The 15,189-nt window shown below is 35.9% G+C and overlaps 1 protein-coding gene across 1 annotated transcript; it reads right to left on the bottom strand.

Moving 5' to 3' along the window:
* Nucleotides 1-205: 205 nt before the first annotated feature.
* Nucleotides 206-12,452, bottom strand: LOC147407375 (Chaperone DnaJ-domain superfamily protein). Its single transcript, XM_086435911.1, has 8 exons — nt 11,733-12,452; nt 3,377-6,626; nt 3,192-3,270; nt 2,954-3,048; nt 2,801-2,866; nt 2,617-2,706; nt 1,595-1,771; nt 206-439 (listed from the first exon to the last, which is right to left on the bottom strand). The coding sequence occupies exons 1-8, from the start codon at nt 12,113-12,115 to the stop codon at nt 404-406; spliced, it is 4,176 nt and encodes a 1,391-aa protein (XP_086292037.1). The 5' UTR covers nt 12,116-12,452; the 3' UTR covers nt 206-403.
* Nucleotides 12,453-15,189: the final 2,737 nt, after the last annotated feature.

Raw genomic sequence — 15,189 nt, 5'->3', positions numbered from 1 at the left:
ATTAAAATGTTGTTACCTCTCCATCAGATTTGGGTCATAGGCCTACTGTCTGATTCATTGATTCAAATCAACAGAAAGGTTTGGCACCATGATGTCGGCTCTTGGCCATTCCCTGTTACTTAGGACATGGCCAAGGGTATAGGGCCTGAGTTACAGACCTAGGGGTTCAAAAAAAAAAAAAACTGCACTAAAGAATCCAAACAGAGGCCACCCAACCCTTTCCTTTCATTTCCTGATATCCCTGTCTGATACAGATTCCATGGTGCTGCCACCAACTTTTAGAACTAAATAAATACCTGAAAGAATGCCCTGATAAAGATATTCAGTAGGGAGTTCAAAATTACAGAATCTGCAGTGAGGCTGTCGATGTGCATGTTTCAAAATGAGGTGTGGAAAATCTCGCCTAGCGTTCTTCCGAATTGAATTTGTTCCAAGCCTCCTGTGATTAAAATAGAACAAAATAAGTCAGACTAGGAAAGGATGTACGGTGAAAACGTGTTTCAAGACAATCTCCCAAACCATTGGCACATGACGAGAAAATAAGGGGGGGGGGGGGGGGCGCATAATGCTTCTCAAAGGATCTTAAAAATTCAAAAATGTGAAATCATAATTAATAGTACATACTACTTATCAAAGGATCTTCAACATCCTACACAAGCAATCCTTAAAAGTCCATTACAATACGACACAACAGAAATTTGTCCAGAAGACCAAGACAGAAATCATGCATGACCATCACATTTCAACAAGTAAGAGCCTCCTTAGCTTAACCAAAAGTTTGATTATTGATTTACCATCCGATCAATTGTATTATTTCCACAGTCAACAAAACAATGCAACAATCTAGAAGCAAGTCCATTTCAACACTCAACTAGAATACAAACTTGTCGTTAAAAGAAATAGAAATCTATTGAACTGGAATGATTAAAAATTATAGATTTATTTCTGTGGTGTGGTTTTACTTGTCACAAGAACAAAGATAAAATTAGAAATGAAAACATTCATTAGAATGTCGTGGTAGTACCAGTAGATGATGAACTAAGGGAAAATCGATTAAGAAGTTTGCTCACGTGCAATGAAAATGGATAACAGCCACAGTTAGGATTAATGTACAAGTTGAAGATTCTAAAAGAGTGGGGGGGAGGGGAGGGGAGGGGAGGGGAGAGCAAAGAATGTGGATTGAATTGGTGAGAGTGGATACAAACATACTTGAATTAACAGACGATATGGCTTTAGACAAAATAGAATGAAGGAACAGAAATCATGCAGCAGACTAATTTTTTTGGGATAGGGCATTGATAAATGATGGTATTATTTTATTTATCCAAAGATGATGATATTATTTTAGTTAAATTTATTTTTGAAATGCTTGAATTGATAATAATATAAGATTTGTAGGGCATTAAAAGTCTAATACATTTTCTAGTTATAAAATAAAGGTCCTTTTCTTTCTTTCCACGGAATATAAATATGCCATGCCAATAATGAATATGATTAATGATGCAAAGCAAATACAAATCATATTTATCTAGAATAGAGGGAATGTTGATGGCTTGAGGTAAAGTAGGAGCACCAAAAATGAAAAGAAACACACCTTTAGAAGATCAAAAACCTTCTCACATATGTACTTCTGCTGAATGCTTGCACCACGCTGCTGCAACTTATCAGGGTGAACACAAAGTGTGGCTTTCCTGTAGGCTTTCTTTACAGCGACAGCTGTTATAACATCTGTCAATGGGATTGGCTGCCAACCACTTTCGGTTCCAAGAATCTACCAATGAAGAAGAGATAGTTAAAGAAACACCACTAGATGGGGTTGAATTAGCGAAAATTGAACAGAAAATTCCTATATTATTATTCATAAGCATGTTTAACATTCAAATGTTAATACAAACATGAAGAGTAAATCAGTAAATAAAAGAGAAGAAAAAAACGAGTACAGATCACGAACGAATGATTCAAGCATGAAATCTAAAATTTTAACATAATACCCATTCTTGTGGAGATTTGTGGATGAATCCCATAATTTGAGCCCATCAATCCCAATCAATCAATTGATGGGCTACCTCTTGGATGACCCACATGAAATACGTACACATCTAACCACCAATATGTGGACACTTTCCATATTTTAACTCTTGACCCTTTCTATCTCAGCCATCAAAGTTTTGGATCTAGGTTGGGTTCTTTCATGCGGCTGCTGGTCTCTAATCCACCCATGTTTTGGTTATACCCTATAAAAGAGGTGGCAAGCCAATTAAATGGTCCTAAAGCATAAGAAAGTGGAGAACATGTACAATTACGAGTGTAAAGACTAGAGAGCATCATCCATAATGTCCGTCGGAAGCATCATGTACTTACTCATTATTATTTCATAATGTACCCACAAATCAAGAGCTATGTTTTCAAAGTTTGAAGTGCTCATGAAACTTAAAAGAAAATTTTGATTAGCCAAAAAATATAGTTAGGAGATACAAAAGGTGATTCGGACTTGTTCATACTTCATAACAATGGACACTCAAATGTTTCAATAAAAAAAGAATGAAATAGCAAGTAGTAAACAGAATCAGGGTATACGAGTGTAATAAAAAATGGTAGTAGAATCATTCTGCATACATATTGCAATGTTGAAAGCAAGGCACGCAAGTTCCCCTCCTTCCCGCTCGACCACCTCTTGACATCAGCATCCAGTGTTTCTGCTAATCTCTGCAATCAAAATTGGATACAAGAGAAGTTAGAATCCAATTGCTTGCAGGATAAGTAGTTACAGAAATTTATCAACTATTTGAAGATATATTACATTTCTCTCTGCTTGCTCTCTCTGAGCAAGACGATCACGCATGTTCTTCTCTGCAAGAGCTTTTGCCTGAAATGGAGCAGAATAAGCATTAGATCCTTTTCTTTCAAGGTCAACCAACCCATCACCTGAGTTAAATGAAAGGACAGCACATACCGCACGCTCAACTGTCCGTTGATGCCTCTCTAACCTGGCTTTACACCTCTGAGCTGATTCCACTTCGGATCCTTGAGATCTCTCAGCAGCGAAAGCTTCACAATGGAGAAGAAATATTGTTTAGAAGTAACCTAGCAATGTAAGTTCAATCAAAGCACTAAGGAAAATGATGTATAGTTTAGAACAGATGCTGCTCCCTATAGATAATTGTCACAAGCAACTCTACAAAATTACACACCACCAAGATGTGAAGAATTCGAGTATCTCTGAGAACTACTGAAAGAACTTGAGCTTTGAAATTGTGGGTCCCGCAAATCCTGCCATTTGTCATGTAGTTAGCATGAAGCAGAATAATAATACGTACAAATGTTGACAGATAACAACAGAAAAGAGAATCCCATAATTATAGATAATTATACTTACAGAGAAAGAAGAGGATTGCCTAATTCCACTGTCTCTCGAAGTAGCAGAGAACTTCTCAGAAACAGATCTTTCTACTCGCTCCCTTGCCTCCAAAGCAGCCTTCCCAGCCATTGCTCTTTCAACAGCGCGCTCCCGAGCCTCTGCGGTTGCTCTCTCTACTGCAGCACGCTCTGCCCTAAGTCTGCCTTCTATAGAAGCCTTCTCAGCTAATGATTTCTCCCGAGCCTCTGCAGACGCCTTCTCTAATTTTTCTCGGGCCTCTGCCATTGCTCTTTGTCGAGCTTCAGCCGTAGCTCTCTCCACAGCAGCCCTTTCTGCCCTTTCACGGGCTTCAGTAAAAGCCCTTTCACGAGCTTCACGAGTCGCCCTTTCAACAGCCATCCTATCTTTTTCTCTTTCCCTTTCCCTATCTTTTTCTTCTTCTATTTTTCTCAGGCGCTCCTTTTCCTGCTCTCTTTCTCTTTGCAGCCTTTCTTCTTTTTCCCTCTCTTCCAATATAAGCACTTTATTAAAATTCTTATCTTTTCTTTTTCTGTCGACCTCATCAACAGTATCCAGTTTGTCTCCTCTCTCTTCCAACGCATTAGCTGGCTTAGCTGCTTCCATTTTCTTCCCATTTTCAACCAAAGTGCTCATCCCTTGAGCTGCTCTGTTTTTGTTCTTGTTGTCTTCCCGACCAAAGGAAACTTGATCTACTTTCTTGTTCTTCTCATTTTTTCCTTGTCCAACGACCTCCTCAGGTTCACCTAATTTGTTCCCATTTCCTTCTAACTTGGCCTGTGAAGCAGGTTTACTTTTGTTCTCACACTCTTTGTGTTCATCGGCACTTTGAGCCATGTGTGGTTCTTTTAACCTCTCATTTTCATCCATTCTCTTTCCATTCCCTTTGTGCTCGCATGAATCTTGATTTTCTTTCAGCTTCTTATTGTTTTCATCAAGTTCAAAGGCTCCTCGGGTTATGTTCCTATCTTCGCCCATCTTACATGCCTCATTAGTTGACTTCAATTTGTTCTCACTCTCAGAACTCTCCTGCAATTCCATAACTGCATTCAGATCCTTCTCTTCATGGACATGTGCCCCTTCAGCTGCTTCAAGTTTCTCCTCATTATCTTCCCTCTTGCAAGCCTCTTGTTCCCTTGTCCCATTTTCTTCCTGCTCAAGAGCCTCTTTCCCTCTCTTTTCTTTTTTTTCCCTCTCATGTGCCTCTCTTTGTTTCTTTTCATTTTCTTCCAGCTCTCGAGCATCCATTAGTCTCTTCTCATTTAATTCCCTCTTACGAGCCTCTTTTTGTCTCTTATCATTTTCTTCACGTTCCCGAGCCTCATTTAGTCTCTTCTCATGTTCTTCCCTCTCACTTTCCTCTTTTCGTCGCTTCTCATTTTCTTCTTGTTCACGAACCTGTTTTAGCATCTTCTCATTTTCTTCACGTTCAAGAGCCTCTTTTAGTCTTTTCTCATTTTCTTCCCTTTCACGAACCTCCTTTAGTCTCTTCTCAAGTTCTTCTTGCTCACGAACCTCTTTTAGCCTCTTCTCATACGCTTCCCGTTCACAAGCCTCCCTTAGCCTCTTCTCATTTTCTTCCCTTTCACGGGCCTCCTTTAGTCTCTTCTCATGTTCTTCTAGTTCACGAACCTCTTTTAGCCTCTTCTCATATGCTTCCTGCTCACGAGCCTTCTTTAGCCTCTTCTCATTTGCTTCTCTCTCATGTGCCATTTTCTCTCTCTTCTCATTTTCTTCCCGTTCACGAGCCTCTTTTTGTTTCTTCTCAATTTCCTCCCGTTTGTATGCCTCCTTTAGTTTCTTCTCATTTTCTGCTTGCTCATAAGCCTCTTTTAGTTTCTTCTCATGTTCCTCCCGCTCATGAGCTTCTTGTAGTTTCTTCTCACGTTCTTCATGCTCATGAGCTTCTTTTATTTTCTTTTCATTTTCTTCCCACTCATGTACCTCTATAGCTTCTTCAAATATCCACCCATCTTCCTGCTCACAAGCTGCTTTTGACTTCCCATAACTTTCTTCCGGCTGCTTAAAGGCCACCTCAGCTGCTTTTTTCTCATTTTGATCACATTCATAGGCTTTTGTAGTTGGCATAAATTTCCTCTCACTTTTTTCCTTCTCAGGGGCCTCCAGAACTGTTCTGAACTTATCTGTTTTTACGAGCTCATAGAATTGTTCCTCCGCTTTCCACTCTCCTGCTTCTTCCTGCTGATGAGATTCTTGAGTTGATCTAGATTCCTTCACGTGCTTTTGGTATACAGCTTCATTAGATACATTTGGAAGCTTTCTCCTTGCTTCAAAATCAAGAGGCATCTGTGCTGCCATCGTGGTTGTTTTCCCTCCCTCCTTGGCAAAACCTCTCGTTTCACCATTCTCTCTTTCAAATGATTCATGAGCTTTCTCTTCGTTGAATCTGCGGGCTTCAAGAGTAGTTTCACTCTCCCTTCTTTCCTTACCTTTTAAGTCATCCTTCAACCCCAACTTCTTACGGTTGTGAAGTCCTTCCCTCTTTCTTTCCATTGATTCTTTTGCACATTTTAGTCTTGCTTGAGCTATTTCCATTGCTTCTTTCATAGCAGCTGCAGAGGCTGCAGCAGATGAACTTGCATCTACTTCCACATCAAAGAACGGTGGTGAACCATTAGTTACAGCCCCTTCAAGTGAAGAATTTTCAGAAACATTAAGGTTTGAAGCCACGAATCTCTTGGACTCTCCCTGTTTAATAGTTAGTTTAGGTGGTGGTCTTGAGGGAGGTGGCACTTGTGAGGGTTGTGTTCTAAGACTGATTTCAGAGACAGATACGAACACCTTATTGGGATAAGTTCCATTTCCAACAGGGTTTCTTTGAGGGGTGAGATCACTATCAGGAGTCCTTGCGACAGTACTGCAAATAGGTTGGTCTGACATGGTTTTCCTGAAATGTTCTCCTACCATGATCTCACCATTAAAATTCACATTGAGGTCGTAATCATTGGTTACCTGGGGCAGCGGTTTATCACCTCCTGCCTTGTCCAATGGAATGCTTTCATCAACTACAAAAGTAAATGCAGGAACAGCATTGAGTTCGGCTATATATGTAGTCCCACTTATCCCATCTTCTTTACTTATCTGATTAGCCTTATGATAAGACATGTTGAACTGCTTCACCCCATCATATGAATGATGAGATTCTCCATTCAAGAAGGCTTGATTGCTTTCTGAACAAGCAGGATCCTCACTCGATCCTTCTGAAGGAGAACCTGTTTCAGCTGGTGTCCTGCACTTGCACACAAAAAAATAAGGAAATAAGAGAGAGAAGAAACACACTATGTGATCGAATTCTTTAGTTCCCAGATTGAAAGCCACAAATAATTAAGTTTCTCATTCTTCCATATGCATCATTAGAGATAAGACTTATAAAAAAGATTAAGATACACAACTATAAACATTACAGCATGGGTCCATATCAGAAATACCGTAAGATAAACATGTTAAATAATGAGTTGTACCCAAATTGAAATGACTGATTTTTTTTCTTCTTTATTATCACAACCCAATTAGAATGAACATTCAGGTTGAAGGTTCTAAAAGAGTAAAAGAAAGACGAAAAAGGACGTGGATTCAGGTAGTGAGGGCATATTTGAACACAAGATATCACTTAAAATAAATTTCATTCAGCCAACGCTAGATATTTGGGACAAAGTTTTGATGATGATGAAGATGCCACAGAGGTAATCTCAACACTCCCTTTCTATACAGAGACTCGGTCTGCATTATCAGTAGCCAACATAAAACATGCTTAAATAAATTCATAACTTATACAAATTCTCATCAAGACCGGGAGTCCCTATCAACACTTGCACAGCAATGATAAGGAAGACAAGTTTGACAACAAGGTATACCCAACATGGAGTTGCAAAAGGGGAGAAAAAAAGTATCAAAGCTCTTACCCCCTTCTTTGTTTTTCCAATCCTTGTAAACCAATCAATTATGAGCATCTCTTTTCTTTATCATTCTAATCACATGAACATTAGAGTGAACTCTAAGACATTCTTTCCACTTCAAACAAACTTTTCCTTGTTCATACAACTCCCAAGTCTAGAGCAATGACACGCAACAAAAACACTAGAATGAGGAAATTGGAGCTTCTATCTAAAATCCTCCTTCAGGTTGAAATTTGTTCCCGAAGTTCATTAATACCAGTTTAGCCATTTGAAAGTTAACCAAAATAGATTATCAACCACTTCCTTCCACAATCCATATAAAAAATACATAATTAAGAATTCCTATACCAAAGAGTAAAGATATTGCATGTTAAATAGTTAGGGAAAGATGTACACAAATAACTAATTGTATCAAGAAATGGTCATGTTCCTTTCTTGACAACAAAATTGTGAAACTACATTGAACTAACTGGAGATTTTAAATTTGTTTATCGTTGGGTAATATATTTTTATGACTCTATGGACGAATATAACACAGTATTGGTTGTACCAACTATCAGGGTGTTAAACTAATGAGTCACACTGTGGAACTATAGGAAAGATAACAAAGGTGAAGACAAAAAAGTGAATATATCACAGAATCAGTTTGGCTTTCCAGATAAATCAACAATTGAGACAATCTTTCTACTTAGAAAAATGATAGGAAAATGTAGAAAAAAGAGGATGAACCTTCATATGATTTTTATTTACTTGAAAGCATACAACAAACTACCTAAAAGCTAATTTGTTTGGTACTCAGAAAAAAGGGGTCTCCAATGGATTCATTGACATATTAAGTAAGTGCATATGAGGGTTGTGACTAATGTGAGGGCAAATGGAGTCCATCTGCCCACCTCCCTTTTCACTCTAGGTCATTGAAGAGGATTTTATTTGTTGCCTCGACCTTGCCATTTCTTTGCAGGTAATTGTGGGTCGAGAATACATGTTTTATCCTCAAGTTTCAGCATAGCTCTACTATCTTGCTTCTGATAAATTGCCTCCTATTGTCGGTTATGATGGGATACAACTCCACGCACTATATGCATCTAGATGAATTTATTTACATCTTGCTTTTTGAAATGGGTTAAGATAATAACTCCACCCATTTCATAAGTAATCAGTGGCTACCAATAGAAACATTAACTTTTCTGGTGTCCGGGGCACTGAAACAACCATGTCCATCACCTACTACGCAAACGGCCATGGACTTAGGCTGAATGAAGTTCCACGATTGGTTGATGGATGATCATTGCATGCCTCTTGACAGTTGTTGCACATCTTTACATGGATTTTTGCATCAGGCTGCATATATGGCTAGAAGTATCCCTAAGATGTTATCTTCTTGGCCAACATTCTTCCACCCAAATAATTACCATCTTCCCCTTCATGGATCTCATGCAAGAGTTTATTGGCTCAGTTGAACCTAAGCAGTGCAAGAATGGGTGATGCAGGAAGAAGGGTTTCGAGCAGCAATAATGATGTGAAAACATTGGAACTATTTGGGCTTTGGTTTTGGATGAAATTTAAAGGATAAATAGGGTAGGAAATGGGTGGAAAGTTGGGTATTTTTTGGCTTTATGGGATGAAAATTGTATGGAAGATCCACACAAATTGGATAGATAACCGGGTATCACTCAACAACCTAATCATTCGACCTCCTTAGAAGAATCAGTCAATTCCAAAAATGCTCCACACACACTATATGCTTACACTAGAGAGACAGAGAGAGAGAATTAATAGGTATAGAATTTCATTAAAGGAGAGACAAGTCAAAACTACAACAAAAAAGAGCACAAAAACAAAAACGCTAAAACACCCACAGAACAAGAGCTAAGAATTAGAGATAATACAAATCCAATCCCATCCCCCACAAAATATTCAAGGAAAACACCTTTTGAATTCTTTGAAGAATTTACTCCCCAAAAAAAAAATTCAAAATGGAGATGCTAATGCTTTGATGATCTTGGCAGGCCCGGCTCAACCATAAGGCAACTTAGGCAGTTGCCTAAGGCCCTGGTTGAGAGGAAGGCCCGCCAAAAATCTGACAAGGTTGCCCGCGTGGGATTTTTTTTTCTTTTTAATTATTTTTATTCTTAATAAGCCTTTGCACATTGCCACATTAGAAGATAGAATTCTAAAAAAATACAACTTAATAGATCCATATAGACTGAAATTTCCTAAGAAAATAAAAAGGCCTCAAATGTTTTCCTTAATAGGCCCTTGCATGTTGCCATCTTGGAGCTTGGAGGTCTTAAAAGAGTAAAAAATAAAGGAGATCCCACGAACTCAAATTTCTGAAAACGAAAAAAAAAAAAAGACAATTCTTTACATCCACTAATTGAAGTTTTCAAATAAAAACCCCTCTTTATATCCTCACACCATTTTAGAAGTTCTCCCCAAAAAAAATTCTTAGAAGGCCCATTAGAAATTAAAAGTTCCAAAACAAAAACAAAAAAACTCTTGAGATTGGATTGTAAGCATTGAGATACAAAATAAACATTCTTATAAAGGTAAGTCCATAAGTTTAATATTTGAATTAATTATAAATATTTTAACTTAAATTTATAAATCCTCATTTTTAATCTCTTTCTCTTCAGTTGAACTTCATGTAATCAGTTTGTTTTATTTTTTTTATTTTTTTATTGTTTTAGAATTATTACATGCAGGTTTTTAATCATCATTTGGATTTAGTTTGATTTTTTGTTAGTGTCCTTGGATTAAAATTTTGATTTTCTTTTATTAAATGTAATGTACTGTTTAGATTTTCATTGGTTTGATAGGAACCTTTCTCATTTGTGGTGTTTCAAGATTTTTGAATGTGTTATTTATGTGCATTTGCATTCAGGCATTGAATGGAAATTGGAATCTGATTTGTTTGGATTTTGTTTTTCAATCATTTAGGTGTTAATATTGGGGAAAAAAAGATAGGTTGATAAAATATTAAAGAAAAAAGTAGTAATATGTGTAGATTATACAGTTGATTCATGGTTGACTAATTTGAAAATAGAGTTAAGCTGCTGATTTAATATATTAAATATTAAAAAGGCCTTATCTATAAATTTTGCCTTGGGCCTCAACTTATATCAAGCCGGCCCTGGATCTTGCTCTTTTATTCTCAAAAATGCAATTATTCCGCTCCTTCCAAAGACCCCAACAAATTGCAAAGGGCAATAGACTCAAAAATATATATATATCTTATTGCCACCAAGAAAATCCCCCTAAAAAAACCCACCCGTCAAAAAGAGCAAAGATTCAAGCTCAGGATACAACCTCTAACACCAAAAAAGGCGAGGAAGTAACCTCACACTGAGGTAGCCAATTTAAAGTGCAAAAGGAGACGATACATTGATTCCCCGTTGCATTTCCGCATTACACATAAATTGGCAGTACAAACACCCCTAATCATACGAGAATTCGAAGTGAGAATTTTCCAAGACACTAACAACCACACTAAAAACAAAACCTTTTGAAGGAACTACTTGGACCCCAAACCAGAACAGCTAGAAAAGATATTGAAGCTAGACTTTGGGTTCTCCATTCATTTCTTTAGAACACTCCACTAGCACATTCCTTCTAACTGGGTTCTCCATTCATTTATCAGTCTTCGCCTGGTTTAAAATATCAGAATGTAACAATTGATATATATTGGTATCAGCCAAGATCGATACGAAACATTGACCCTGGAACATTGAATGTTTCAGTAATGTATCAGTTTGTATCAAATGTATTGGCCAATACTGTATTGGTTTTTTCATTAACCAAAACATTCAATCGATATGATATTTTAAACCATGGTCTTCACTGCATATGACCAAACTATCTCAAGCAACTTTCTCTTAGTTTATTACACCAGTTGGAGTTACTTCTACATTTCCATGGATGTGTCCATTTCCACTTTTTCATCTTTTTTAGTTTTTCCCTTCATCCATCCAAACATCATCATCTTTAATATGTTCAATCTGTAAAAATGTGTTACTTGATTTTCAACATTCAACTCCATAAAGTCTAGACGATCTTATTGTAGTTGTATAAAATTATCCACATCAAGTGTTAATGGTGTACCCTTCCTAAAGAGGAAAAAACAAAAATTACAAACAAAAAAAAAAAAAAGGGGTAAGTTAACCCCACTAAGTATCTATCTTTGAACAACCTTACTAGCCAAAAGAATGGGCAAGAACACTTGTCACCAAAATAAACATGCATCACCTAAAAAAAACTCTTTTTACCTAAAGAACTAACATAGTTCTTCAAGTTAGTTTACTGAAACAAAAACTGCCAAACCAAAAGCAAACTTCCGTAATATTAACAGCCATTCTTCGTGAAGATCACTAAAAAAAAATAACAAAATTACAATATAAATGAAGCAAAAGTAACAACGATGAACAGAAAGAGTACAATACCAGACATCCTCAGAAGAACTTTCCCCTCCCTTAGGTTCCGCGAGCAATTCTTCGTAAGAAACAGCAAAATCTACACTGTTAAAACCTCCGAAAACCTCGGAATAATCAAATTTCGAGCTTCGAACATCGATTGAAACATCACCTTCATCAACGACAGGAAGATCCAGAATAGGAATCGAAGAACCACGTGAAGCGTGATAGCTAGAGAAAATCTCACTGTAATCATCTACTCGAGACGAGAAAGTTGGGACTCCGTATTTTGGTGGTCCTCCAAAGACGTCATCGTAGACAGTTTTGGAGGTGAAGCCATTTCCATTGGACATTTTCTTGGAGAGAGTTGCAGGAGCTTGGATTCTCTGTACAGAATGAGAGAAATCCGCCATGACTGAAAACTTCTAGGGTTTGTGTAAATTTCTCTCTCTCTCTCTCTCTCTCTCTCTCTCTCTCTCTTTCTCTGCAGAGACCGCTCTGCAGGGACTGAGTCAGAAAGAAGACGAAAAAGTGACGAAATAGAGGATGGAGTTTGTATCTGTGGGAGAGAGGACTGAAGGGAGGGAGAAGGGTGTACAATACCAGCTGTACCAGACTACCACTTTTGTATAAAATATATTTACCACAAATCGGCGATTTTTTTTTGTTTCTGCGCGTCAAAAGATCGATCTGTTGATGGAGAAATGACCGGTGAAGTCCGGTTGTGAGAGTTGGGAAGTGGGAACATGACCTCTTACCCTACCAAACTCCCCAAAGTTCCCAGACTATTTTGTTTATTTTATTTTTTTCTTTTGTGGAGACCTGCTATTGGCACCCTGCTTTTTATTTATTAGACCCTAATTTATTAAATCATTTATCCCATTCCAATTAAGTATTAAAACACACCCTTCTAATAATATAAAATTTTACTTGAAGTTATTTTTTTCAACATTAAAAATCGTTATTATACATTGAAACAACTTCAACAATTGTTTATAATTAGGATTAGGCACAGATTCCTAAATCAAGCCAACATAAATCTAAAAGAAATAGATTTTATTCGCACCCGAGTTTTACTTGCACTTATATATTTAATAATTCTTTTTTATTTTAATTATGAGTGTAATAAGTAAAAGTTGGAGGGCAAATAGCAATTGATTTTTTTTTTTTTCTTGAATAATAAAACATAATTATATGTTTCACCCGTCTTAAAGTTTTGTGGGAGATAAACATCTCGTCCAACTACATGGAATGGAGTCCACACTACCATCTCCCTCTTAATTTGATCGTATGGTGTATATTATCCCAAAATTTCTTCATTTTTTAAATAGTGTGATGGCATCTTAGTACTTTAAGTCAGTGACGGCATTTTGATCATTTTGAATAAAATCAATATTTTATAATTAATTCCTCCAAAATTAGACAATTGTGGTGGAATCCCTAATGTTACCCATTTCAAGGGGGTACTTGAGGCACTCAAATGTGAATCTTTTATGGTGCGTACTCTAACATCAAGGGTTATTTATATTTGAGAAAATTACTTAAAGGACCTTAGTGGAGGAATTTATTTCTAAATAATCCTTAAGTTTTGCACGATAGTTTGATATGACATTTAGTAAAATTTTTTATTTCTTAATGATCCCTCGTCATTAGAAAACTCGCCACTTTTTTATTTACTGTCATGTTCTTTTTATTTATTATCTAACTCAAGGGTTTTTTAGTTAGTGTCGAATTCACAATTTTTATCGTCGAACTCACTATATTTATTGTCAAGTTCACCACTGTTTATTTATTGTTGAACTCGACATTGGTAAAACCCACCAATTTCCAATTTTTGAGTTTTTTCAACTAAAATACATAGAAAGATCAACTAGAAACTTGAGATAACGATTTGTTTAAATGATTTCAACTTAAAAGAACCATTATTGATCAATTTTAATTTAAAAACTAAGTAAAAAAAATGAAGAAATCTTGAAAATTAAACTCTTTTTTTTCTTCTTAAATCCTTTCTAATGAAATAGAACCTCTAAAACTTGATTGAGATGCCAACAATCCAAATTTTTTCAATAAAAATGATGAATTTGAAAGGTTAGGGAATTCAATCGTGGGAAATTTGGGGGATGATTAGGTTCAAGGACTGTTAATAAATAAAAATTTATTAAATGAACTACTAAGAAATCGCCCAAAACTTAGGGACCTTTCGTTTGGGTCATTTAAGTAATTTTCCCTTTATATTTTCATCCTCAAGTTGAGGAAAATATCTCAAACCTTCACAAACTCCTTTTTTTTTTTTTTAATTATTCATTTTTAAATGACAGCACTACCCCTCATTTTGCACCCATTAATCATACGTTACCAATGATAATTATACCCAGCATTGTTGAACAAAAAGTCTAACCCCATTAAAATTTTGTATTATTTTCCATTTAATACCAATAAAATCATAAACATTAGCTATCTTTAAAATATAAAAATAACCCTCATTTACAATCATGTGATATTTAATTTCTCTTACATTCTAACAATATTATAATTTTCAATATTTAAGAAATATTTATTTTCAGAAAAAAAAAAAAAAGTCTTATTTTTTTTTTCATTCATTGGTGGTGTTTTAGAGTTTGATTGTGAGAAAATAAAGGTTTTTTTTAATAATAATTATTATTTAAAAAAATAATAATAAGCATTCCTTAACAATAAAATAAAATAAAGTTAAAAGTATTCTCTATGGATTTTTATTTAAGCTACACATCCCATATTCTCATTTTAATACCTTTTATTTCATACGGGTTTCAATAAGGTGTAGGTGGCAGATCGAGTTTTAAAAGGCCTCGAGTAATGAAATGTTCTGATTTGTTAAATCAGCGTAGTGTGTTGGTAGCCAACACGTCAAGGTTCATGGTGACAAATATCATTGACTAAATAGACCACAACTTCCACACCCTCCTCAAAAATAAAAATAGAAATAATAATCATATTTAATTCTTAGAATGTGAACATTCAACCAACCGACCCCATTTAAATATTAGATAGGTACAAAACATTCTTTTGGTCGGATTGGTGACGTGTACCCTTCCCTTATGAGGATGGGCACATTAGTTAAGCCTATCAATGGATAGTTAAAATTTGAATTTGAATTAGTTTTTGAAAAAATTGGATATTATCTGAAAATTTTGAATTTTAATTTAAAATTTATTTTTATATTCAAAATATTTTTGGATATAGATTCAGATATTGATACATCTGATCCGTTAATATTCTATCTGATTGATAAATTAAATTTATTTTTTTATTATTAAATATTATATTTATTTCATATGGATTTGTCTCAATCTTTCTTCTTCCACTCCTATTTTTCTCTAGTTTTCCTCTTCCACTCTTATTATACTCTACCTCTTCGCACGTCTAGGGTTTCAATCGAAATTAGGGATGTCGATCAAAATTTTCAATGATCATTTATTCATCTCCCACGTCTAGTGGTTTACATAGG

The sequence above is a fragment of the Akebia trifoliata genome, chromosome 3 (assembly GCF_017979445.1).
Source record: "Akebia trifoliata isolate Shusen 1 chromosome 3, ASM1797944v1, whole genome shotgun sequence".
NCBI lineage: Eukaryota > Viridiplantae > Streptophyta > Magnoliopsida > Ranunculales > Lardizabalaceae > Akebia > Akebia trifoliata.
Note: the sequence above shows the minus strand (reverse complement) of the source record. Positions and strands in the feature narration are given on the sequence as shown.